General features: G+C 38.8%; 1 protein-coding gene across 1 annotated transcript; it reads right to left on the bottom strand.

Moving 5' to 3' along the window:
• Positions 1-1,396: 1,396 nt before the first annotated feature.
• Positions 1,397-26,587, bottom strand: LOC104535849 (CLIP-associating protein 1-like; the record flags this gene model as incomplete). Its single annotated transcript, XM_010195146.1, has 3 exons — positions 26,378-26,587; positions 14,258-14,336; positions 1,397-1,500 (listed from the first exon to the last, which is right to left on the bottom strand). Coding segments are annotated over exons 1-3 (378 nt in total), but the record flags the coding sequence as incomplete, so codon positions are not given.
• Positions 26,588-26,688: the final 101 nt, after the last annotated feature.

Here is a 26,688-nt window from a genome sequence, read left to right as displayed (position 1 = left end):
TTCTGTGATTCTGTGTGATTCTGTGATTCCTTCCACCATCCCAGCGTACAGCCTAACAACTCTTCAGAAACTAAAAGATAGACCAGTGATCTAAAACTCGTTCATGACGAGGGCCTGGCATAAAGCAGCTGTCACCACAGTCTTCATCAGAAATTGTTCACATGAAGGTGTCTCCAAGATGCTCTGCTGTGAACTCTATTATTGTAGAGGTCTGCATGTCAGGTACTTGGGAGCATCTTGGGCACAGGAACACGTCACTCGAACTACTTGCATTTGGGCATGGAAAAATGCTGCAATATCTCTTTGTCAATGAGTACAATCAAAACTAGGTCTTGTGAAAAGGAAAAGGCATGTTCTTTGTGAATGACACTACTACACTTTGATGCCTAAATCCTTGCAAAATCTGCGACCAAATAACGTGAGAAAATGCCTCCTGTTGGAAGGGAGATGAAACGTTTCTGCAGTTGCTTAACATGCCACCTGTTTTTCTTATCAGGCAAAAAAGACAACTGAGAACAATTTTCTCAGTGCAGATAAAGTCTGCAAAACCTTACAAGCATTCAAATCTGTATCTATGAATAAACAAAGCCAGGATTTAGCATGCAAAAGAACCTCATTTTCTTTCACAAAAAGTAAGATGTTCCCTATTAACTTCTGCACTTAAAACTTAGAAACAGGCTCTCTTCAGAAATTAAAAACTCAAATAGTAAGTTTCTGCTGACGACCAGGGTCCCCAGAGTTTCAAATAACATCATTGCTCAAATACAGTCTTGTTAAAGAATCCTATATTTTTCAGACTCACGGAGTAAAAATAGAAGACAAAGCATTATGTGGCTCCCAAGTGCTAAGAACTGTAAAAAGGTTTGCTTAACTCAAACTTCAATCTCATACAACAAGTCAGAAGGCAACTTATCCCCACCTCAGTTTGTCTAAGTTTCACATGGAAGGTTTATCATACACCTAGAAAGCCAGACTTTCTAAGAAAGCACCATCTCAGTAACTGCAGGACTGCTCCTATATTCTGTAGGAATATACTTGTTGAAGTATATATATACACCTGTTCAAGTGCAAAGCTAATTTTAAAATAAATTCAGAGCTAAATACTTATTTATCCCCATTATGCAAACTCAAAGCCAGGAGGATGCTTCAACATGTTTTAATTAACAAAGTCCTGCCACATGACATGAAAAAGATTACTCAGAATTTAGCTATGATATGCAAAAACTGCAGAACTGCACTGTGCCAGACTCTTTAGCTGAATGATCCATTAAGAATATCTTTAACATTTACACCATTAACAGTTGCCATAACAATGTGACATATTCAAAGTCAAGTTCATGCATAAGTTATAAGCTCACTGGAGGCCTACATCTGAATCTACATTAAGTAATCATACCATGGGCGGTGCAGCTTCGTCCATCAATTTCAATATAAGACTCTGTGCTTGCTCTCGAACTTGGTCTTTGGCATCTCCCATACGATCTATCAAAGGCATAAGAACTGCAGGAGAGGGGAAAAAAAAAAGAAAAAATATTAAACACCCAATGAAGATTTTCTAACACTTCAGAGTATTTCCTGAAACAGATTTAAGATACAATGCATTCAAAAATAAAAGCTGATTTTAAGTTGGTCAGAATATTTTGAAGTCTCAAATGTATTTCTGAGTATGTTACATGATTAATAACAAATGCATTGGACTTAAATTGAAGAAAATAGTATCTCCCAACACGCTTAAAAGAAAGCTTCCCTTCTTAAAAACTACAAATTACTTAAATTTAATCTTCAAAAAATATCCCAGTAGCTTCTGAATGTCTGGCTTTTCTGAAAAATAATGCTAGGTCTGGTGAGTGGGAAAGAATTGTGATAGCAAAAAAAGCACTACTTTAAAATCAGTGGGATTTTGCTGTTTAATTACAGTTTAAAAAGTTTCAAATCCTCCCATTCACACAGTGTATCTTCTGCAAACTCAGCCTTACTTCAGTAAAAGTATTGGTAAAAGTTACCATTTTAAAACAAGCATCCTCAAATAGTATTTAACTAAAAATGCGTGATAGCTGATGATTTCATATCCTAAAAATCCATACTCACTCAAAATGAAAGGACTTACCAATTCGTTTCACTTGCTTATCCAGAGAGAAGCTTATAACTACATCTGACAGACAAATTAATGCTATAGTATTTAGGAAAGTTATCTGAACGAACGCTTAGATCAGCGTTGTGCAAGACATCCTGCTACACTGGTTCCCAGTCCTCCATCTCAGGCCTACACACACACTTTGCAAGATGCTTCCTCCCAGTGCTTTTGGTACCAGTTCTTAAAAACCGGGGGTGATGACACAGAGTGTCCCACCTTCCCCGAGGACGTACAACTGACATGGACTTGGCAGAGATGGCATCATCTCCATTGGGACAGTGCTTTTCAAGTTAAACACCACCTAGAAAAAAGCAGTGTCACATGCTGACAGTAACATTTACCTATTAACAGCTCAGCCTTCTGCATTAGCTTTTGTTTCTGATCTTATCCACAGGTTTTTTAAGAGCTGTAAGTACCAGTCACGTAATTTAGGCGAAACCTACTCAACACAGACCACAATCCCCACCCAGCCCATCCTTGTGTTCCTGTACTCCTATAAAGCTGGGGCTAAGTTTGCAATTACCAGGCCATTTATTCCAAACTTCTAAAACTGGCATAATGTTTACCTTGAGTCTTTTGGAGACTTGCTCATATTCCAACAAAAAAAAGATACAGTAACAGCTAAAGTCACCTTATGCAGTGTATGGTGTCACATCTCTGAACACCTTAGAGTATTTTATAGTTGCTGCCTGATCTCTCTCAGCTGCTAACCGCTAAAAAATTAATTTTCCTATTCTACTCAGAGAAGAAATAACTATCACCCTATTTTTTGCAAGGTGGATATGAAAGAATTTTAACAGTACTTAATAATTTTACAGTAATCACTACACACTAGCATTGTCAGCAAAAGAAAGGGAACAGAATCAGGAACTTGGGAGCTCTCCTCAGTCCTCTGTTCCAACATTAAAAACAGCAGCCATTTCTATACCATGATTATTTTTGAACAAATAACACTGCTAAAACTTGAACTTCCCCTCTTGCTGTATCTGAACACTTTGTAATTATCCTGATTTGAGTATTTGACTCTACTGGCTCTGGATATTCCACTGACATCCTTAGCTGCTATCATCAAGTTTGTGCATTTTTAATTTATCTTCTTTTCCCTTCCTCCTCTGAATAAATCATTGCAGCTATCTTAATTTTACAGTTTGAAGAGAAAGGGTTTGTTTAGGTTTCGGGTTTTTTGTTTTGTTTTGGGGTTTTGTTGCTGTGGAGGTTTTTTGTTTATCTGTTTTATGCTGGGTTTTGTTTGGTTTGAGTTTTTTTCCATTTTACAAACACAAAAGAAACATCCAAAACTCGAGAAGTAAATTTACTGAGTACACAGCTGCCCTCTCCCCTAAGTTTCCAATCACTCATATACTTACTGGTTACATTTTTCATCTCAACAGTATTTTTCATTACTATTTTCAGCACTTCTAAACTGACATTTACCCATACCATATGTTGCCACTGAAGTCCACTACATTAACCTGACTGTTGGGCAGCAGAAGGCAACTCTTGCTTTACGGAAAGGGAAACAAACTCAGGCACTGAGAAGCTGCTCCAGCGGAGAGAAATGTTGTGAGTGCCGGTCCTGCGGGAACACGGCTCCTTTGTGAGGAATTGGCACGCTGAGTCAGTCGGCGGAGCTGCAGATACCAGGGCTCTGCTGAAATCACCACGGCGAGCACAGAGAACAGCTACCAGAAGCCGCCAAACAGAGCTGAGGTCACTGAGTTAAACTAAGCTATGACACAACCCCGTGCGCAGCTACTCAACATGCCAGCCTTTGTCATTCACGGAGCTCTACCAGAGCTGTGGGAGCTATTAAAGGGGCCAAAAGTTGGCAGGCTTGACTTTTCACCCTCTCAAATCTCGAATTTCTGTAAGACCCCATATACAACATGATATATTCTGTCTGCATAAGACAAGTGAAATTAGGCTATTGAATGCTGGCAACCACCAGCTGGTTTTCAGCTTGGTAGTTCATCTTTTCTGTCAGAATAAGCTCCAACAGGAAATTACTTGAAGTTGGTTGCTTACTGAAGATGTTTCAGAATGCTTCACCAGACGGAGATCTCCACCAAACATATTTCAACTTGAATATCTAGTGCCTTCATCACTTTTTCTCCAAATGTTAAGGCATGTCTAGGGAGAACTATTTATTTTATTGCTCTTTCTGCATTAGTGAAAAATGGCTTAGTCGTGTTAGATGTCCTTCCTAAAAGTGAGTAGGAAACGTGTCTCCCTACCTAAAAGTTTACTAGAAAGCTCTACCTACTCACTACCCCAACCAAGCCCATCTCATGCCTTGTACCAATATTTATCTGCTTTCAAGGTGAACCACTGACATTCCAGATGATACACACATGTCAATGAAAAGCAAGAGCTAAGAGGTACATTGGAATTGAGTGAACAAGAACAGCCTGTGGAGATTTTGGGACCTTAGGAAGTTTCTGCTGGGTATTTGTGCACTAAGATTTTATAAAAAGATTTTTACCTTGGTCAGCTTCAGGCAGATTTTTAGCCCTACTAGGAACAGCTGAAGTCGTATTCGCAATACAGGGGGAAACTTTACCAAAAAATAAGTCTCTGCTTTAGAAGATTAGAGCACTACTGCATCCCTAAGAACAGATGACCAGAAAATACAGCACTAAGATCAATGCTCCTCCCCCAACTTCATTCCAAATACAACTGGAACAATCATTTTGGCTAATACTTTTAAGTTTTACACATTTTCTCATCAGTATTCTCAAATCAGCGTCTTTCATTATGCTGCAGTGCAAATACATGCACTTGGTCACTTCTGGCATCAGTCTGCAAACTAAATCTTAAATAGATGTTGGGGTTAAAACAAAGGTTACCCAGTGAAGCACAGAATTTGTCACATTCAGTATGGGTTCACACATTCCTATTGTTTTATACCCACCTCATCCAGCTTACTACTTCTGTTGCCTAGTTTCATTAATTATTTCAGAGGGATTTTGGAAAACCTAATAACTTATTCACAACTTTCTTCATTTTTTTTCTGCTGATATGCAGTAAAATATTATATTACATTTAGAAGACACTGATTCTCTTTGCAGTTGTTGGTTATTTTTTGCAAAGCCAAAAAGCACTGTATCCCATTCAATTTGCCTTTTCACCACTTCGCATATAGTCAGTTTCCTATCACTACGAGCAGCTCCTGAGTTTTTCCTGTTAAGATTTCTACACTGTAGTATCACTGCTTTACAGGTTTTGATTACTGAGGAAAAATTAGTGTCAGAATTAATGTGTGCTATAGAATATTTTTACTACCAGATGTACCTCAAACTGACCTGTTATTACCATCTGAGCTGCTCTTCATACCTTTTTCCTTTTTAATTGCATAATAGTTACCCTTCTAATATCCCTAACAGAGCTTATTATTCCATTAGTTTCTTTTCCATTGTTTGTCTTCCTTCTCTTGGCTCAGTAAACATAAATAAATTTTCATTTATACAAGTCCATATAATGATTTTATCAGCACTAGTTGGACAGTAGATGCAAGAGTTAAGGCCAAAACCAGGCTGGAGAGTCAGACTACAGCCTTGAGAGACTAAATATTTATTTCTTCCACTCGGACTGAAGATGATAAACAAGTAAAACACAGAAGTCAGTACCCTGAATGGCACCTAATGTATTTTTTTTAATCCTGAGCAGTTTAGATGTATGATCCCCCTGCAGCAAAGAATGCCACAGGTAGCACAAACTATTTCCTTCTGTTAAACTTTAACAGGAGTTCCTTCTTTATGACACAAATAGGGAGCTTTTCAGTTAGTGTTATTGCTCACAGCTCCCTCTCTATTCCTTCTCTTGACCACCTATACCTGCTTTTTTTAAGTGCCCATTTTATGCACACCCTCTCATTGCCAACCACTTCTATGAAGCAACTTTAGAGTCCATGTCTATGCTACTACAGACTTACAAAAAAGCATTAAGCAAGTAAGAATCTTTACCAAGGAATCAGTGTCGGCAAAAATTCCGTTACTAAAAAGTCTATTTTCTTGTCTTAGATATTAAAAGAAATGGCTTTGATGAGAGAAACATATTAAACCTAGGCACCAGTACCTTCCTAGTTTCCTCAGAAACCTTGCCAGGTCAGGCAACAACATTAAATAGCTCCCATTAAAACAGAGGGAGGGAAACAGCTGCTGCTGCAATTAAAACAGCCTCTGTAATTCTGAGTAAGACGCATGGGAAAGAAATGAGTCCCACAGAGGCTCCTGTGGGGCCAGCGATAGGGCCAGGGTGACAGACACACCTAAGCTACACCTAAGCAAAGAGTCACCAGCATGCTCTCAGAAAGGGCCTCACTGCTCCCCTCCTGATACTCCTCCTTCCCCTCCGCAAGATAAAGTCCAGGCCAAAGTTTAACCAAAAGCCACCTCAGACATTAATGTGCTTCTTCAAGTCTCTCCAGAATACAGTCATGAGTCTATCAGTGTCTCAGTCTTTGAGAACATGAGAAGAGATCCTTCAAGTCAAGAGGTGCATTAGATCAGCGAGAAAAATAGAAGCTAGAGAAACAAATGTTCATGTCATCTTCTGAAGGTTTTTTAACTCTAGGGTAGATTTTTACAGAACTAGTATTAATTAGAATCAAACAGAAACCAAAGATGGCTAAGATTTCTCTGCTCTTATTTTATGGCACTGTATTTCTAGATGTCACACAGTGAAGTGTTCACAGACAGCAACCAGATGGTACTCTAACTCACAGCCTATCACTCAAGCATGAATCACTTCAGGTAAAATTCATTCCCACTGCTAACAAATTCCAGTGCTAGCCAGCCATGACAAAGAGCTTTAAGAGGTTGCACAGATTTATTTATTCATTCATTTATTTATTACTTAAATTTCAAGGAATCTGTCACCAAATTGCAGCTTAAATCAGCTATGATAATTAGCTATGATCATTAACTATAGAAGGAACCACAGAAAATTTAAGAACTTTCTAAGATGTAGGAGGAAGTTCGTATTTTCGTTAAATTTTAAAATATAACATCAATTGAAAACTTCTATTCTGGAGAAAAAAAATACAAATAACAGACTCTAAAAGCCGTTTCTAAAAAAATCTGAAACATTCAGCATTTCATTGGTAAAGAAAATCCCACAACACATATCCAACACAGCTTTTCTTGAGGTCAATAAGAAGTAAAATGAAAAAGCAGCATCAGACAAAACACCTGTGTTGCATTTAGATGCAACAAGGTATCTTTGAGACAAGACTTCTCTCACATAAATAGAAAAGCCTGCTTTACGCTCTCTGAGCAATTCGATTCCTTGGATTATCCAATTTAATCTCAAAGTTTCCCCTAACATCTAAGGTTGGCCATACTACAAGCAAACACATGGGCCAGATGATCTTGCAGGTCCCTTCCAACCTAAATTATTCCAGGATTTACATTGAGGTGTTCTGCAAGCATTTGTAATCTGGAATCCTGCAACAGATTGTGCCTTTAGTCTCAACACTTAAGTTTTTAAAAAATGAAAAATAATATAAAACTGTCAGTCCCTAAAACCTGAAGATACATTTTTCTACATGTTATATATATATCCATGGTAGCTCATGCTAAAGCAGTTCTCGGTTATTCATGGTGCTGAGGAAGGCTTTTCTCCATAAATCATAAAAACTACTTATTGAAGAGTCACATCTTGATTAAACTGCACATTCAAGCCTGTTCATCCAAAAATTTCCATCATTAGACAGGAGAAAAAACAAAAAATAAAGAACTTGGGTGTCACTTATCTAAATAGAGTCTTATTGAAAAACAGACATTTCCAAATTCTTGTATCAAATGCTTCTAATCCAAATTCACTCAAAAAATTAATGCACATTGCAGGTCCTTATAACTGCTTTAAAATAAATCAGGCAACATACTTGCATGTTTAATTATGACAATAAATTTGAAAGTGCACTTAAATTATTCTGAAGAGTCTAATTTAAAGGTTCTTCCATCACTTCTAGAAGCCACCTGGGAAAGAATTCAAACACTTCAAATTGGTTTCACATCTTAGTATACAGCTCTACAACTACCTTCCAAAATTATTTTTACCCACTGGTTTCTTTTTATAAGAAGAATGTGAAACTGCTATTACACATATACACACATTTACATATGGAGTTTTGTGTGTAAAAATGTGTATTTATATTCAGACATACAGAAATATATCACGTATAAATATAATGCATATCTGTGTTTGGTGTTTTTTAAGTTTCAATTACCTTTCGTTTAATGTGCAGATACCATTTATTTTGTAAAATCTTGTAATGTATGGGAAAGTGAATGACAATATAATTACATCATAGACTAATGGACAGCTCGATATATGCACAAAAATGTGTCATGATATAATATCACATTGAAACAGATTCCGTATAACTTTATTATACTTTTTCTTTTCCCACTTCTTTGACAGTAACAAGATGACAAATTAACATTCACTCCTTTTTGAAACTAGTATAAGTAGAAACAGAGTTGCTAGGAAAAGTCATCCAGTCACATGTGCCCATAATTCTAATACTCTCTTTTATTTCTGATATATAATATCTTCATAATTAATGCCATCACCTGGGAAAAGATATTTTGACAGGGCAATTAGGTACTCTTACGTAATCTCTTTTAACCACAGAACAAGCAGTGATTAAATACTGAAAAATGTAACACTCAAACACTCCTTAATCTGCTTCACTTTTTCCAGAATATAGCCACACAGTCTTCTGAACTAGCACGTATCCTGGTATTTATTGCTTGCAAAGTATTATTTCAAGGATCATCATTGGAAATACTAAAAAAAGATATTCCAAATCTGTATGCTGAAGTTCCCAGAACACTGATGTCAGCTGCAGAGGGTGCAATGTGCTTAATTACAAAAGGATAACACCTTGGAAGAAAGTTACTGCAACATTAGATTGTTGCCTAGGAAACTGAATTAAGTCTCTTATCAGGCATTGCACTTCAATACAAAGATCACTACCATGCTGTCCAGAACAGTGGAGAGCATCTGTCCTACAACTATTGCACTGATTTTGCCCAAATCTAATTTATGGCATATACATAGGCTGTAAAGATGGAAACAATAATAAAGCATTCACGTTTTTTATTTCTTAGCAAAGAAGCCTGTAATGCTTATGGGGGTGAATATTCAGTCACATTAGTTATATTTCTCTGCACTTAAATCTTCCTCCATCATAACTGAACAGGAAATTAAACAGGGGAAAAAATACTGTTTTGCCATGTTACAGTTGGGTAATATGCTGTTATACTTCCATTGTTTACTGAGTTCTGAATCATGAATAAAAACATCTCAGGGTCACCAAAAAGTAACATTCTTTATTAAGACAAAAACACATTCAAGGTTCCAGGTATTCTATGACAAAAGACAGCTATAAAACCAAAATTACACCTACAAATTAGGATTTACTGTATTCTTTAAAAGGGTAGAAAACAGCACAGGAAGGTATTTTACATATACACCTTCCTTAGCTATATTCGTAGTGCAATCCTGAACTTAAGCGAGAATGCAAGTGTCTACAATAACCTACTGCCATAAACAAGAAGTTAACTATATTTTGAATATTTCAAAATAATAACTAAATTGCCTGGATAAGTTCTACTATGCTTGCCTTTGATAAATAATATATTCACATTTGTTTGACCAAAACAGAAGAAAGTAAATGCCTACCACACAAAAAAGTCTTCACATAGGACTACAAGAATCTCATTACTAAGTTGAAGCATTTTGCTTCCAAATTTCCCAATGTTTTCAGGCATGATACCATGACCTTTATTTTCTTCTCATATCACCTGTATGAACTGCGAATTTGCAATACATAATTACCCTCCTGCTCACATCAAACAATGACCTAACTGGACAAAACCAAGATTTAAAAAATTAAAATGGCTGTTTGCATGGAATAGTTATGCATTTGAGAAGAACCAACTATGGACACTTTGTAGAAATTCTGCGGAGGGGGAAAAAGGTGGTTTTTTCCCTACTTCTAAGCAATTTTCATCATCCAGATGCAAAAAGGAGGTTCCATCTAAAACCTGAACTGAAAGTACTCCCACAGCATTCTCCTGGAGAAACTGGCTGCTTATGGCTTGGACAGGAATACTTTCCGCTGGGTAAAAATCTGTCTGGATGGCCAGGCCCAAAGAGTTGTGGTGAATGGAGTTAAATCCAGTTGGCAGCCAGTCACAAGTGGTGTCCCCTGGGCTCAGTAGTGGGGCCAGTTCTGTTTAACATCTTTAATGACATGGATGAGGGGACTGAGTGCTCCCTCAGTAAGTTTGCAGACAACACCAAGTTGGGTGGGAGTGTTGATCAGCCTGAGGGTAGGAAGGATCTGCAGAGGCATCTGGACAGGCTAGATCAATGGACCAAGGCCAACTGTACGAGGTTCAACAAGGCCAAGTGCTGGGTCCTACACCTGAGTCACAACAACCCCATGCAATGCTACAGGCCTGGGGAAGAGTGGCTGGAAATTTGGCTGGTGGAAAAGGACCAGGCAATGCTGGTCGACAGACAGCTGAATACAAGCCAGCTCCATGCCCAGGTGGCCAAGAAGGCCAAAAGCATCCTGGCTTCCATCAGAAACAGCATGGCCAGCAGGAGTAAGGAAGTGATCATGCCCCTTATACTCAGCACTGGTGAGGCCACACCTTGAATGCTGTGTTCAGTTTTGGGCCCATCCCTACAGGAAAGCATTGAGGTGCTCAAGCATATCCAGAGAAGGGCAACAAAGCTGGTGAAGGATCTGGAGCACAAGTCTTATGAAGAGCCGCTGAAGGAACTGCAGCTGTTTAGCCTGGAGAAAAAGGGACTGAGGGGAGGAGACCCTATCACCCTCTACAGCTACCTGAAAGGATGCTGTATTGAAGTGTCTTCTCCTGAGTAACAAGTGATAGGACAAGAGGAAACGGCCTCAAGGTTGCTTCAGGAGAGATGTAGATTTGATATCAGGAAAAAATTTTCACCAAAAGGACTGCCAAGCATTGGAACAGGGTGCCCAGAGAAGCGTTTGAGTCACCATCCCTGGAGGTATTTAAAAGACCTGTAGATGTGCTTACACACATGTTTTAAACCAGGCAGTGCTAGGTTAACTGTCGGATTCGGTGACCTTAAAGGTCTTTTCCAACCTAAATGATTCAATGATTCTACTTTCTTCTGGCATCTGTAAAGAACTCCCTACAGCTAGTATTAGCACACAGAGTCAGCTATGGCACCAAAGTGACAATACAGCTTTTATAAAAAGAAGTGGTACCTCACAAACTTTTAAGAGCTCTCTGCAGCAGAACAGCTGTGCAGACGGTAACTCAGCTAATGAAGTGCAGTTGATTTTTCACATCATTCTCAAGAAGGGGTGTTACAGAAAGGAAGGCAACATGGAGGAAGAGACATCACCCTGTACAGTGGACCCTAAAATCCACCATCACTGCACAGGAAACATGTTGTTACAGTAGACTGTCTTATTAATATATTAGGTCAGTTTTCAGGAAGCAAGACTGATAAGAAATATCAAGAACAGAAAAAGAAACAGATTATCAATAATTATGAAAGTAATAGATAACATAGTAAAACCAAGCAGAATTATGCCACTATAAACATATGCTACATCTGTGCTGTTATGGCTTCCTCAACTCAAAAGCACCACAACAGAAAGGCGCTAAAAGGGGAGGCAATAACAATAAAAACCGTGAAACCATGTGTATACCAGAAAGAATTAGCCTGGGACTCTTGCCTAGGGTAGGGGGTGGAGTGGGGGGCAGGAAGCATAGCAGAGGAGAGGCACAGAAGAGATCCATAGAAATGAAGACTGGCAGTCAAGAACATAAAAAATAGTGGGTCAACCCTCTAACACAAGGTTTAGAAAGCATCAAGTTATCAGGCAGCTAGACCAAAACAAGAGTTTTGCATAATTAAGCATTACTACAGAACACCATAGAGGCCAAACATCAATGTGGGTTCAAAAATCAACTAGATAAAGCTGTAAGTAAACGGGGTGACAGGAGAGACATTGAGGATGCCATCTGCCTTAGCTGGCCCTAAACTGCAGGACAGCTGACAGCTAGGGGGTCACACTGAAGGAGTTATGACTCCATGTTGGTCCTGTCCTTACTTTCTTCTCGGGCATCTGCAAACAGATCACTGTCAGACACGAGTCTTTGGTCAGACTTCCTGGAGCCATTCTCAGACTACATTAGAAGCCAAATCTGCATAGGCAACAGAACATGATTTAGGAAAATGCTGGTTCTTTAAGTTTTGTTGAAGAAAGCAGTTTTCTTGCTCACCAGTGTGCTTTTAATTACTCTCATAAACCCCAGAATATCCCCACTCCCAGACATTTACAATAAATTTTTTGTATTACTGCTTAACTGACAACAACTGAAAATGATCCAAATCTCATTATAAGACTTTGAGAGACAGCTACCAACTGAAAAGAATTCATACTATAAATCACAGTCATGTAAAAGACTGTTTTCTGCCTTTACAGACATTTGTGTCTGTTAAGCGTATATAAAAGCTGATCATGCACAAGAGTGACTTGCATATTCAGCGTAATGCACTCTACAGGTCTTGATTCTGGAGAGGCTCAGAAGACCAATTTCAGTTGAAGGCACTACTACTCAGCTTTTCTAAAAGGTACTTCTGAAATACACAGCTTCAGATGTCTACTGATGGTACACATGTTTGATGGTCATCCAGTATCAGTACTCTTTTTTGTTTGTTTTTAATACAAACGCTCCTGAGTACTGCAATTTAAATCTTCCATTTGCTCATAATCTCGAACTACTCAAATGCTGAGAGAAAAAAAAATTGTGTTTGCAAACTATTCTTAAATAGTTCAGCCTTAAAAAAACAAACCAAAAAAAAACCCAAAAGAAATTAAGAACCCACAATTTTCCAACCTTTAATGAAGTTGCTGTAATTTTAAGTTCTGCATACCATTAGAATATAAATCAAAACTGAGTGACACTCTAAAGCCTAGCCCTGTTTGTAGCCATAAATGGAGACCATTCAGAAATCAACATTCTGCATAGCACAACACGCCTCCAGTTCCCTTACAATGCTCCAACATAAAACTAACCAGCCAAAGAAAAACCGTATGCAACAAAACAGTTTTAAATTCTGTAGTGCACTACTGCAGTAGTTCTACAGCATTCTGAAATATGCTTTCAATGAATTTAGTTAGCAGCTTGTCATAAACTATGCTTTGTATTCTTAAACTTCCAAGTTTCACTGATTTCTTAACTCTAAAATACAAAAGTAGACAAAGAAGAGGAAACTTAAAACTTTGACAGACAATTTGAGATAGGTGGGCACTTGGGATCAAAACAGGATAATTCACATAAATTTTGGAAAAGGGCTCTAAGTTAGAAATGTCTGTTAAAAATAGCCAGTGATACAACACCACTGTTAATGCCCTACCATCACTATCTATTTTCAAGGACAGCAGCAAAATGAGCTGGGCAGCGCAGATTGCTTGTACTTCCCAGAACAATTGTTTCATATTCAGGCACAAGCAGATCCATTAATTTGAAATTTATTCAAGTTAACATTTCACATAAGAATAACAGCCAGTGCTCTTTTTTTTGTTACCTCATAAAAAAGTTTAGACTACTAAAAACTACAGTCCAGATATCTAACAGGAGGTAGACCACAGAGTCCTTTGAAACCACAGGCTTCAGCAGACATAAGGCTCTAATTAAAGTGATCTACAAATAAAACTTTCAATCACGTTAAAGGTAACACTTATGTTCCAATGTAAGTTTTAGATTACTGTCTTGGGGAGTGGTAAGCAAGTACATAGCATGGGAGTGGTAAGCAACTATTTAGTGTGAAGCTAATTACTGAAAAGATATTTCTGGAACTTTTAAAAAAATCCCAACTACCACCTAAAAATCAGTCATTGCTGACAAATTAATATTTACAAGTTAATATAAAATTACCTCAATACTAACAACAGCAATAAGATGCCTACCAATGTGTTATTATAATTAGCTCAAAAAGCTTTCAACACTTCAGCTGCTAGGGGAGGAGTGAGAAAAAAACAAGCCAAACAAAACCAAACACGTCTTACTTTTTGGTCTTAAGAAAAAGTTATATTTCACTTACCGGTTCCTATATAGGATTTAAAGCGTCCTGATAGTCTGTCAACAAAGGCACCTAAAACTTCTAATCCCAGTAACGCTACCTGTTGAAACAAAAGCATTAGATACACAAAACAGATCACTAAAGGATTCTTCAGAATATATTTTAAAGAAATTAGACATATATATGCAAGCATGCTGAAAGACTGTATCTTAACCTAAATATAAATTTAAGTTCTAATTAGAGAGCTGATAATTACTTTAAAGCTTCCATTAAGGCAAAATTATCACAATATGTTTGGAATGGGTCAAGTATATACCAGAGCAGTTCAGATTTTTCAGTAATTGTCTTAAAACAAGAAAATAAATATTAGAAATCCAGTGCTTTAGTGTTTTCAACTAAAAATGACTAAAATTCAAATTGATAATTATGAGGACTAAGGAGCTGGAAGAAGCTTTTCCCTTCCTCTCCCCCAGCCCTGATCATATATTATGACTGCAGTTCTGTCCCTCATTTTCTGTAAAAGATTACTCTACAGGTCTAATGCAGTATTTACTGCAAGTCAAAATTCCTCTGAAACAGGTACCAGTAAGGTTTTAGGCCTTACTTCCACCACCAGGTTTCCAAGCTGCTGAAAGAAACAAAAGAGAATGCCTTAACAACTACTACAAAAGAGGAAAAATTACCAGACTCAGAAAAAGCAAACAACTTAAAATGCAAAACTAAGCCCCCCCCAAACATAAGTACTAATACATACTAAAAAACAACCGAACCAAAACAACCAACCATGGTTGAAACTGTTTCCCAGATGCTAGGGGCTTATTTCAATCTGGCTACTTAGCTCATCCACTAAGGTCATTACATTGTTTTCCGAACTCCCAAAAGCAAACAACTGTGAGAAGCTAATACTGTCTTCCCTAGCAGTTCAGACCACACCACTTGTCCACCTGCTTCTTAAGCTAGGGGAGTTTTATTTCTCTTCATTTGCCCTTGCTAAAAACATAAAATAATCAGAAAACAGGAGAAAGTTCAAAATAGTACTAGGATTGTGAGGAAGCTCTTGTCTATGAGCAGAAACTAAATGAGAGGACAATACCCTCTAATACAGAAACAAAAACATGATCAGAAATGATCAGTTAAACTAAATTATTTTAACAAGTCAGAACACTGTTTTTCACTCTTAATTATCCTGCATATTTTTCCAAGACTTCATTCATCATTACCAATAATAGTTCATTATGAACAACAGAACCTGCATTTTCACATCTTGTGGTTAACTCAGCACCTAAGAAAGGACCCCCTGAAGCTTGCGCATTCATGACAGTTCTTCCTCCTTTTCTAGCAAAACACGCACTGCAATTATTTCCCCAAAAAGACATGAGCAGAGTTATTCACTTGGAACTGTATTTTCTTGGACAACTCTGTTTTCCTTCAGATCCTTATCTGTTATAATTGTCCACGCCAAACAACGCGCCAAAAAAGATTTGACTGGTGATCAATGTGAATGCACAAGGCCCACGCACACAGGATTATGTGTGGCTTCTTTCCACAGGAAACTAGACAAATAAGGTACCCAAAAACACAGAATCTGAAGCAACTGCATAATTAAGCAGATTTTAATAAATTCAGTATTAGTACAATAGTTCGTTTTCCTATGCTTGTTTCCTGACTACAAGCTCCACCTTAGACTTGTCTTCCAGTCACAACTTAAGACACCTTTCCTGTGCAAGTATTTGGGGGTCTATTAATGCACAAACCACAGCCTTTCCTTCTATAAAGGTACTTACAAAGAGTCTCTCTTTCCACATTTGATTATCTTTCAAAAAACTCTCCCTTGAAGACTTCTATCATTCTGAATAACAGCAGCTCAAAGATTTAAAAACCGTAAAGGACTCATGGCTGTTTTTTATTACAGATCTATTCTTTGCTAATCCCAAAGAAAAGTTCCACGTAAGATGGAGAGTATTTCTTGATTAATTCCTCCAGTGCTTAGCCTTTACGGTTTAGAGGGTTTTTTGTGGACTTTTTTTGGCCATTATTTTTGGTTAGTTGCTTGGTTGGGAGGGGGAGTGAGACACTGTTATTTAAAGTCTCATCTGGGTAAAAACAGTGGCCATATGAAAGATCTGAACCTCCATATAAGGGTCAGAGGCTTGATAGCTACCAGAGAAATGGCCATTTGTCCTACCATGACTGTTACTGCACACAAAGAATCTGATCAACTGTATTTCATTTGTTTAAGAGCATTTTATTTTGACCAAGAGCACTCACTAAGATAATGCCTGCATATTATGTATTTTTGTATCCCTCCCTGTGAATGGGTAAAGTTTAAACACTTTTTATGATGCAAGTCGCATTTATTAACTATTTAAGCGGTTGTCAATATGGTGCTGGCTCTTTGTAATTGTCCAAAGACTGACTTAATGAATGGGGTTCTACTTCAATAATTAGCATACAAAAGCCACTTCAGTAAATACTATCAATTTCAATATTCTGATGAGTAGTTTTGCCTTTGTGACCTCCCTACCGTATTAAAATACACAGTTCAGACTGTATGGGATGAAATAAAGCTTTCAAAAGTTACCTTTGTAAGTGAGAGTAAGATGTGAGACTTAACCCTTGCTGTAAGAAATGCAAAATTAACAAACACCGCTGTGAAATTAAATTCTCATCTCTAACAGCTACCCAACAAGAACCTTCACAGATAAGAAGCATGGGAACAGGTTACGACAGTCTGAAAGGAGCAATCCTCTACCTACTGCATGATAGTTATTGTTTAGCTCATACAAAGTCCTCAATGGTCTGCAACTTTGAACAGGTAACAGGTATCAAATGTCATGATATCTGCAGAGTAAGAAAGTATGATGTGACCTCAGGCTGCAAGTAACGGGAAAATGCTCTAGCTACAAAATTGACCCTCATTCCACATTTTAGAACAAGTCAGCCTAAACGTACCACTACAGAGTATACCAAACAACCTACCTTACTGTATTTGTAAATTGGTCTTAATATTTCTCTGCTTTGATACACAACTTTCCGAGTTTCAGCATCTCCCGGTTGCTGTCACGCATGCAGTATTCAAGCAGCACTTTGGAAGGAGTTCTTTACAACTGATATGGGGTCACATGAGCAACATTAAAACCCCAAACAAAACCAAAACAACAAAAGAATACTCAAAAAATCCAACGTCAAATTGAGGCAGAAGTGATCTGCAAGAAAAAGGCTCCAAGCTCTCTGACACTATACAGAACCATGTATCAAGACAGGATGTCCACTGCCAACAAAAAAAACCTCTCAGCAGCATCATAGCCCTTTCCCCACCAGCTTCAATGAGGGATGTATTTCCTCTGGGATTAAAATAATTGGATCTGTTTCTTACTCTGCATTCATTACGCCTTTGCCTGCTGCCTAGAAAGAGCCTTTGTATGTTGAGGCTGATTCATCAGCTCGCTATTGTTTGAGGCGTTTAAACACTGCTTTTAGGGTTCACAGTGGAAAAGAAATTTAGGTTTATTTGAACTGGAGTTGGTTTGTTTTTTAGCTGCTCTTCAACAAGCCAGTGTTCAAGACCGTCCTTGACTTCTCAGATCACAACAAAATTGCCAACACAACTGAGAAATAATTTATTCGTTCTGGAAAGGACCAGACTCTTTAGTGGAATCAAGATGTTTCAAGCAAAATGTGATTATGAATTGAGGCAGTGATTAAGATCTGATCCTATTTCTTGCTCTGCAGCTTGTTCCTTTGCCAACTTTCCTTCCACATACCCTTTCCAGCACTGCCACTGCACTTCTGTGGGCATCTAAGTCTTTGCTAGGAAGAGAAATACCATTCTTCAAACCATACCTGCTTAACCATGCATGCTTACTATTATTCTCACTGTGTTTTTGTAATTTTCCATCCCTGTGAGGGACATCTGGGGGCAGGACACTGCCAGGAAACCATCTCCATTTAAATAAGTTGCCAAATGACCTTAACAAAAGTCCTTGGATTTGGTCATAAGATCTCTGAATTGTATATGGAAATACAGATTCTGCAGATCACAATCTGCAAACTACTCATGGGAATCCAATGGGGGAATTGTGGAGGTCACTGTCTGCAACTCCCAAAGAATGAAGTTAAGGAGCTGGACTTCCTGTCACCATGGGGACAGCTGTGGTATCCCTAACAATCGAGCGACAAACACAAAACAGCATGCCCAACAACTACACCCTGCATGAACAAACACTGTTACAGTGCTGCAGTGCTAGAACAAGACACATCCAAGAATATAATGAGATGTCTTTTTTTTTTCCCAAGTATTGTCAGCCAAGCCCAAAGGTGCACTTTCTCAATTCTCAAAGCATCTCAAGCACCTTGTAAGTAGCTAAACATGAAACAAAAATATGTATGTATGTCCAGTCTCTTCTGCTTCACTTCTTGAAGTTTTTATTCATAATTCTCTGTACTCATCTCCCTGAATTAACTTCTCTCCTATTTTATTGCATACTCAACCACTTTTTGCTCCTTTCACTGTTTCCCAGTCCAACTCTCTCCACACTACCCCTGTTGCAGAGATCTACCCATACTAAATTCCCTCCCTTGACCCAAAAGCTTGCACAGACTCAGAAAACTGCCCCTGGCTCCATGGACAGGAGCAAGCCCCCATTTTCCTGGGACATTTCTTCAACCCAGGTGGTACATCAGTCCCAGCAAAGTCATCTTCAGACTTCCCTTCTCCCTTGAACAAGAAAATGCATCACTGCAATCCTCGCATCAGTTAAGCAGCTGCCTCTGCTGACAGTAGCCAAAACTGCAGTCCCAGCTGCTGAAGCTACCACACATGTCATTTATACTTTTGATACTACAGCCAACAAGAAAGCATTATTTCCATTCTCTCACTTCTTTCATCCTCAAGGATACAAATGACACACTTCCAAAGATGTGTATGACCTTTATTTATTTATTTAATTTTTTATTAAGCATATGCCACATCACTTCACATTGCAAGGAGAGAAAGGGGTTGCTGGTAATCTAACAGTCTTCCAGTTCAACAATTCAAGTCACAAGTTCTTTAGCAAATGCAGAGCCTTCTCTACCTAAAAATGCAAGTACACTGACTTCAAAGCAATGTTTTGCAGCTATAATTTGGACTACAAGTTAAGATTCTCCTGTGAGTATCAAATCTTTACTGTTAAAACCACACATCAGCTGCAACCTTCACTCTCTCAAAAGGGGTATACACTACCGAAATTGTTAAGGTAATTTCCCTCTCATAATCCTTCCATGATGGCCGATCACAAATCATTTCAGCATCACAGCACAAGTAACGACACTACCAGATGATTACTGAATGAATCACCCATATTTAACCAGAGACTGATGAGCACTGAAAAGGTTTGGTCGTACTGAAAAGAGGTCCTTCGACAGGCATAGATCTGGGAAGTCCTTGATATTTTGACCTCTCCTGTATAGCAGCCAAAACAAGTAAGCATAGTGCTGTCATGAAAAATTAATTATTTTAAAAATCTGTTTTACTGCCCTTTCCCCATGATAGGAACTGTAACATTCCTCCCCATCACATTAATTAAGAAACATTTACTTGATTTTGAAGAACACGTTAGTGTAATACTCAAAATGGTTACTGGAAAAATGCCTACAACCTTCTGTTATTTCAAAATCTCTCATCACCTTCCAACTGACCTGAGTTCAGGCTGAAAGTGTGATCCCCAAATCATTCTGTATTCAGTGATCTGTCCTCTAAAGTGAGTCACGTACTGCCTCCAGCTGGATCCATTTCAGGAATATCTACAGTCTGCTTCATACATATGTTAAATGTTTCTCCTTTGACCACTGCCATAGATTTTTCACAGACATTGTTCCAAGGACAGCAAGGATAAAACAAAAGTATATGATACAGCAACACCCAATATTTTCAGATATTTTCTTTTTGAGATTGTCTAGCTTAAACTTTGTGCTGCAGTGGAAAAAGTTTGAAGACAGAGCCTTTTTAAAAGCACAGCTCAGTGGGAAGACAATGAAATGTATGCTATTTCTCTTTAGAATACATAATTTTTTTAAAAAAAGCTTTTTCCTCCCAAATAAAATTGCACTTTAAAGTCTATCTATGCATATCAATGGAGCTAAACAAAGAAACATTTTATTTTAGGCCTTAGTACTTCCAAAAGAATATCATTGTTTTCATGCCCAAGGTCTCTTCTTTCCCATTTCCTGTTATTTAAATTGCATTAAACATACAGTAATCCCTGTTCTCTGCTAGTTACTCCTACCCCTGCACCAGTTCCTCTGCTGCGAGGGCACAAGTATTCACACAGCTGAACAGTAACCCACTTGAGGAAACAAGTCCAGCAAATGAACAGGAGAAAGCATCTTCTTGGGCAGATCTCTTCCTTGAGCCCGTTTCCTGTGCAGTCTCACAAGCCCTCACATGGGAGCGATGAAGGCACAAAGCAACATTACAGTTCAGCAGCCAGGGAAAGAAACTGCTAACATCAGCAGTGCTGATAAAAAACACACCTTGAACTATGCATGGCTCACGTGCATTGACTGCTGTGATGCTGTTCTGAAGGATGCACTTCTCTTGGGCACCGCAGAGCTTGGAAAGGGTCTCTCCTCGCACTGAAATCAATCAAACTGCAGGATAACTGGGGTTGTTCAGTCTCAGAGAAAGGAGGCTGAGGGTAGACCTTATTATCCTCTACAATTACCTGCAAGGAGGTTGTAGTGAGGTGGGGGTCGGTCTCCACTCCCTCGCAGCTAGTGATAGAACAAGAGGTAATGGCCTCAAGTTGCACCAGGGGAGGTTTAGGTTGGATATTAGGGGGAAATTCTTTACTGAAAGGGTTGTTGAGCACTGGAACAGGCTGCCCAGGGAGCTGGTTGAGTCACCATCCCTGGAGGTGTTTAAAAGACAAGTAGATGTTGTGCTTAGGAACATGGTGTAGTGGCAGACTTAGGGCTGGATCAGTGGTTGGACTCTATGATCTTATAAGTCTTTTCCAACCAAAATCATGCTATGATTCTTTAAAAGGGATAGCCCTGTTTTCCCTTTTGTCTTGCAGGCATATGTGATCTGGTGCACTTAAATCTCCTGTGGCATCCGTCAGTTCAGCTTGTTGAAACACTGGAAAATGAATTCAACATCAACAGAAAGTTAATAGCCTCAAGAACGAGAGTGGGAATGCATGGCCACAGGAGAAGCAGAGCTGCTATTTCAACAGGGACTACAGTCAGGCTGCATTACACAAACTGAAGCTGCAAAACATACGAGAACTGTGAATTCCACCTCTGGAGGAGATGCCTGGGAGTTTGAGACTACAGATTCCACATTCCTAATTAAAGGCTGCACAAAATTAGTTTTAATTAAACAAAATAATTAAAACTTCTTCCAAGTTTCCCTTGTGCTTGGTTATTTGGATAACACCCAATAGTTTATTTAACATTATATGAACAGAACATAAACACCACATGAAAAAATTATTACTCAAGAAAAAGAATAAAATAATTGAGCTTGAAAGCTAGAACCAGATTCATACATGGACAGGTTGAACCACATTCTTGTTACATAGAAATAAGGGAAGATGCTCCCACATAGCCAAGATTAAACACACAACTTGAAGAAAGGAATAATGAAATTCAGCAAAGTCAAACATTTCTCCTCCAACAAAGACATTTAAATTACGACTATTTGCTAATGAAGACTAAAAAAATATGAGGATCTATACAGTAACTGAAAAATAAAGGTTGAGGTGGGTTGTCTTTTAGTCCATTTTTCTGTCCTGCAGGTTATAGTCCCACAACTCGCTACAGCATTTGCCTTTTGTGTAGCATGTGTTGGCTTGCGTTCAACTTCAGATCCAAAATAACCCACACATTCTTCTTAAGGACTGCTAATCACACACCCCATATCCTGCATTTGTGCATTCAGTTCTTCTTACCAATATGTTGGGCTTCACCTTTTTAATTTCTGAACTTTTTTCAGCTCTCAGCATCTCCATTTTGTTCAAATAATTTTAAGTTCTGGATTCCACCTCACACACTTACATGCACTCAACAAAGTTGTAACTGCTGCTGTCTCTCTGCACTTCAGACAAACGTCCTGACCGCTTGTCTTCACTATCTGCAAAATTACAGTTCAGATCTTCCCTTCCTTTCTAGAAACTGAAAGCTCCTCCTGCTGGCCTTTCGTTGAACTAAAGACAAACCAAAATAAATACTTGCCAAACCAAGGAAATACAAAAATGCAATAACAACATTACTGGTATTTTAGTATCTTTCAGTATTTAGTGTTGAGACAAACAAAGCTAAGAAAAACCTCACTCTACAGGAAGCATAGAATAAAAGAAAAGTCCAAGGATTTGCCAAAAAGAAACAGATTATCCACACTATCAGAAACAGTGTGAAACCAGGTTTCAATCTGCTGCTCTGACATAAAACCAGCCATTCTTAATTATTTTCCTGCTGCAGCTGAGGAACAAAACAGGCTAAAATATCAACTACAAAGGTAAGAAATCCAAAGATGACTCACAGTCACAAATGTTACTGATTACTCTTCTCACATAAAATTACCTTGAGAAACGACAAGAATTTTAGTCATAGGTTTTAATTACTTCTCATCAGGTGTGATTTGCATAAAGAACTGAAATGTTACTTCACTGCTCAAAAAATAAATTTTAAGAGGGTAACTATTCAATTTTGGTGGGCTTATAAAACTGCAATACGCTAACAGCCAAATGTAGACTTGCAAGGCTTTACTTGAAAAGCAGTATTTCTCCATCTTGTATCTCTTTAGCAGAAGTTCAAAGCAGATTTCCAGATTATTTATTTGAGTCAGACACAGGACAGTTTGAGCCACCAGACTGTACAAAGTCAGATAATCTTGTAATTCTTTCAAGTGACTATTGAGTACAAGAGAGACGTATGTTAATTAAAACTCATGTGCACATAGATAAAACACCCAGGTTAACCAGTAAAACCAGTAAATACCTATCAGCAGTGATACTCTCAGAATGGGGAATTAATTCACTGCTTGAAGTTGACCCGAGAGCCTGAACTTGAACATTAGCATTGTTCCAATTTTCCAAGACTGCAAACTATTTCAAAGTTTGATGAGAACAAATACCAGCAGAATATCACCATCATCCAACTCTTAATACTTTCTATCCAACATAACTACTCCTTAAAAAGATTTCAGAATTCTCTATTCCTCAGATCCTTGGGAAAACAGTCAATTTGGGAAAGAAAAAAAAACCCCAACATACAATAAAACAAACCCCAAAACTCACAACCCACACAAACACAAAAACTCCAAAGTTCTATATTTTCGGGAGAGGTCGGTCCCAACCAATATGAAATAAACCAGATCACAGTACCAGGACACCAAATGAACAAATTTCAGTTCAGTGAGCAACTCTTTCATTCTAATGAGATCCAAAATAAAAGCTTAAATTACGCACATCTTCCGTGTACTCCCTGGTGTTGCAAAGTTTTCAGCAGCCTTTTAAAGCTCATTTTCACCGACTGCATAGACACAGCAACTGCAGTCCCCAGAACACACCATTAGGGTCAGCCTTTGAACATGACGACTCCTCTCTCTCTAGGTCACTTCCCATGCTCTCCAACCAACTTTCACTAGAATTCCATACCATTTGCAGATGAGTCAACGCATTCTTAATCCCACCTTTTGGATTTATCAGTAACTCGGACTGGTAATTGTGTTTTCCACTCCAATGAGCTAGACAAACTCAGAAATTTTCCTATGTGCTTTTGCAAGAACTGGGTTTTATGACAGGAAAGATACAGCACATTGGTCATTCCCTCGTTATCCATACCGGTCACCTACAGAGAAAAATAATTTCCGCCTACAGGGGAAATAATGCTCCCCTTCAAAACTTCCTCCAGTATTCCCCACTTGTCAGTCCAATTGATCTAGCTCAGCAGTCCTGATGAATAAGCCAGTTGCCAGCCATTATCACTGCTCAATGAAACAGCCATGTCAACAGGGAGGGATTAATTACTGCGAGACTTTGAAGATCTAGAAGACCTTTAGCAAGATATAAGAAGAAAGAAATGATAAGCAGAACTGCCCAAGTGCTCTACATATCCATTCCTCAGCAGAGAAAAGGCTAACCAACTAATTATTAAAAATACAGTAATGAAAAATAACGATTACTTTGATATTTTTCCTGAGAAACCACGTAAGCCTGTGGTACTCACTACTTTGTGATCTCATTCAAGCTCTGAGTTTAGTAAAAAACTCAGCTCTAACATTTAAACATGTACCATGTATGCTTGCATAAGGTAAAATACACAAGATACAAACCACAGCGATCCAGAACATTTTAAATTTTCATTTTGAAGCAGCAGATGTAGGCAGTCATCAGCACAGTCAGGAACACTGGAACTCATCATGTGCAAAACATCCAAGATCTTGAGCTGTTGCAGTTAATATAATGTATATAACATGCTTTCATATAGAATGTTGTATGTATAAGGAGCAACCAGTAAGTGGACAGAGAGAAGGTTAAAAAAAAAATTACAATGCAAGCTATTTTTTAAACTCTTAGAATTTGTAAAACCCTTAACCTCATCTTGCATGGCTGAGGCTTGTGATCTGGGAGTACTGCATAGTCCTCATTTGTCCTACAGTCTTAATGAAGAATACATCTTGAAAAGCAAATTTCAAGTATTAGCTCCTAATTTTGTCAATTTAAAAGTGCAGAAAAAAAACCCCCACCTTTTACATCACCCTATTGAGATAAGTAAGTATCCAGTCCTCTTTACACAAAAGGCTATTAAAGATCTGTCCAGGTTTCATAGTAATCAGTTATCACCAACAACTGCCCTCAGATTAGGAATTTAAAGGAAAATAAATGACACTTGTCCAACACAGATTACTTCCTCCAGCTAACCTGACCTTTAATGACAAATGTGCTTCAAAAAAAAAATCATACGTGAAAATAGACTTAAGCCTTATTATTTTCAGACCTCAAACTTAGAAGTGCTATGTGTCAAGACTGGTAGGAAAAAGAAAATACCCATTTCATGAATATATTGCCCCTTTCAAGTGACTCCTGAGTCTGAGTAAATAGAAAAAAAAATACAATAACCCCTTTACACTAAGTTCAAAGGCCCACAGCGCAAGTCAATCATCTCGCAAGGCGAATGAAGGGGAGAAGCGCTGAAGACTGGGCCCGGCTGAGCAGCGCCGAGCCCAGCGCCGCAGACCGACACCGCCACCCGACGGCGGCAGCGCAGACCCGGCCGTCCCCGCCACACACCGCGCACACCAAAAAAAATAAATAATAAAAAATAAACTAAAAAAAATCGCTAACGCCAATGCGATTGTCGTTGGTAGCCAAGCTGCCTTGTCAATCGTGTTACTGGCTAAGCAGCATCAGGAAAAAACTACAAATATTACAAGAGACGTGTGCAGGAGTAATCACTATTTTCCTCTAGCTCAGTCTAAAACGCACCAAGGTAAAAAGAAAGCCAAACGTGAGTCATCATTGGGCGGCTATGAAAATACTATATAACTTCCCACGTACAGGAAAGTCACCTAAAGACGATATAAACAACTTTAAATCTGCAATGGGAAGCCCAAGCAGCAAGTTATTCATTAAATCGTACAACACGCACCCGGAGTAACACAAACACGGTGAAACAGCACTCTTCACGGCCTACAGAAAATTATGGCAATCCCATGAAACGCTGCACCCAAGTACAGAGAACATGGAATGGGAGTGATAGCGAATAATAAAGCAAAAAAAAATAAAAATCACCACCTACCTTGTTTCAGAATAAGAAACACAACCCGAGTATATGAAACAGTTGCATGGGATTTTTTCATTATGACGTGCAAAAACGTTTAACGCAAAAAAAAACCAAAAACAACCCAAACCAAACCCACAAATCAAAACATTACTGCTTCTTTCAGGACAGAGGAATAGAGACAACAATACGCTAACCAACCCCTCCCAAAATTCCTGAATTTCCCTTTGCGAGCGGAGGAGGAAAGATAAAAACTGGCATAAATGCAGTTTTATTTCTGCTCGTATCTGATTAAAAAGTAATCCAGAGCTCTGTACCTCCTTGCCATGATGAATCATGGTCCTCCTGTCCCACGCCTCGCCGACCCAACCTTACCTTAAAATTGCTGGAGTTGACCCACGCTGTTAATTCGTCGATCACTTTGTCCAGGCGTTGCTGGTCCTGCTCCAGGTCGGCTGACCTGGCCGGGTCGCTCAGGTACTCCAGCAGCTCCTGGCCGACCTGCATCCTGCGGCCCACGTCCTTCTGCTGGACCTGCTCGCAGAAATAATCCATACCGACGGCCTCCATCCTCGGCCGCTGCCGAAAAGTTGTTGGTTTTTCTCTTCCGGAAACCAAGCGACCGGCTTCAGACTCGGAAGCGCGGCCGGGGCAGGAGGGAAACGCCCGGCGAGGCGGCGGCGATC

The sequence above is a fragment of the Mesitornis unicolor genome, unplaced genomic scaffold (assembly GCF_000695765.1).
Source record: "Mesitornis unicolor isolate BGI_N332 unplaced genomic scaffold, ASM69576v1 scaffold4992, whole genome shotgun sequence".
Classification (NCBI taxonomy): domain Eukaryota; kingdom Metazoa; phylum Chordata; class Aves; order Mesitornithiformes; family Mesitornithidae; genus Mesitornis; species Mesitornis unicolor.
This window is presented reverse-complemented; position numbering and strand designations above follow the sequence as displayed.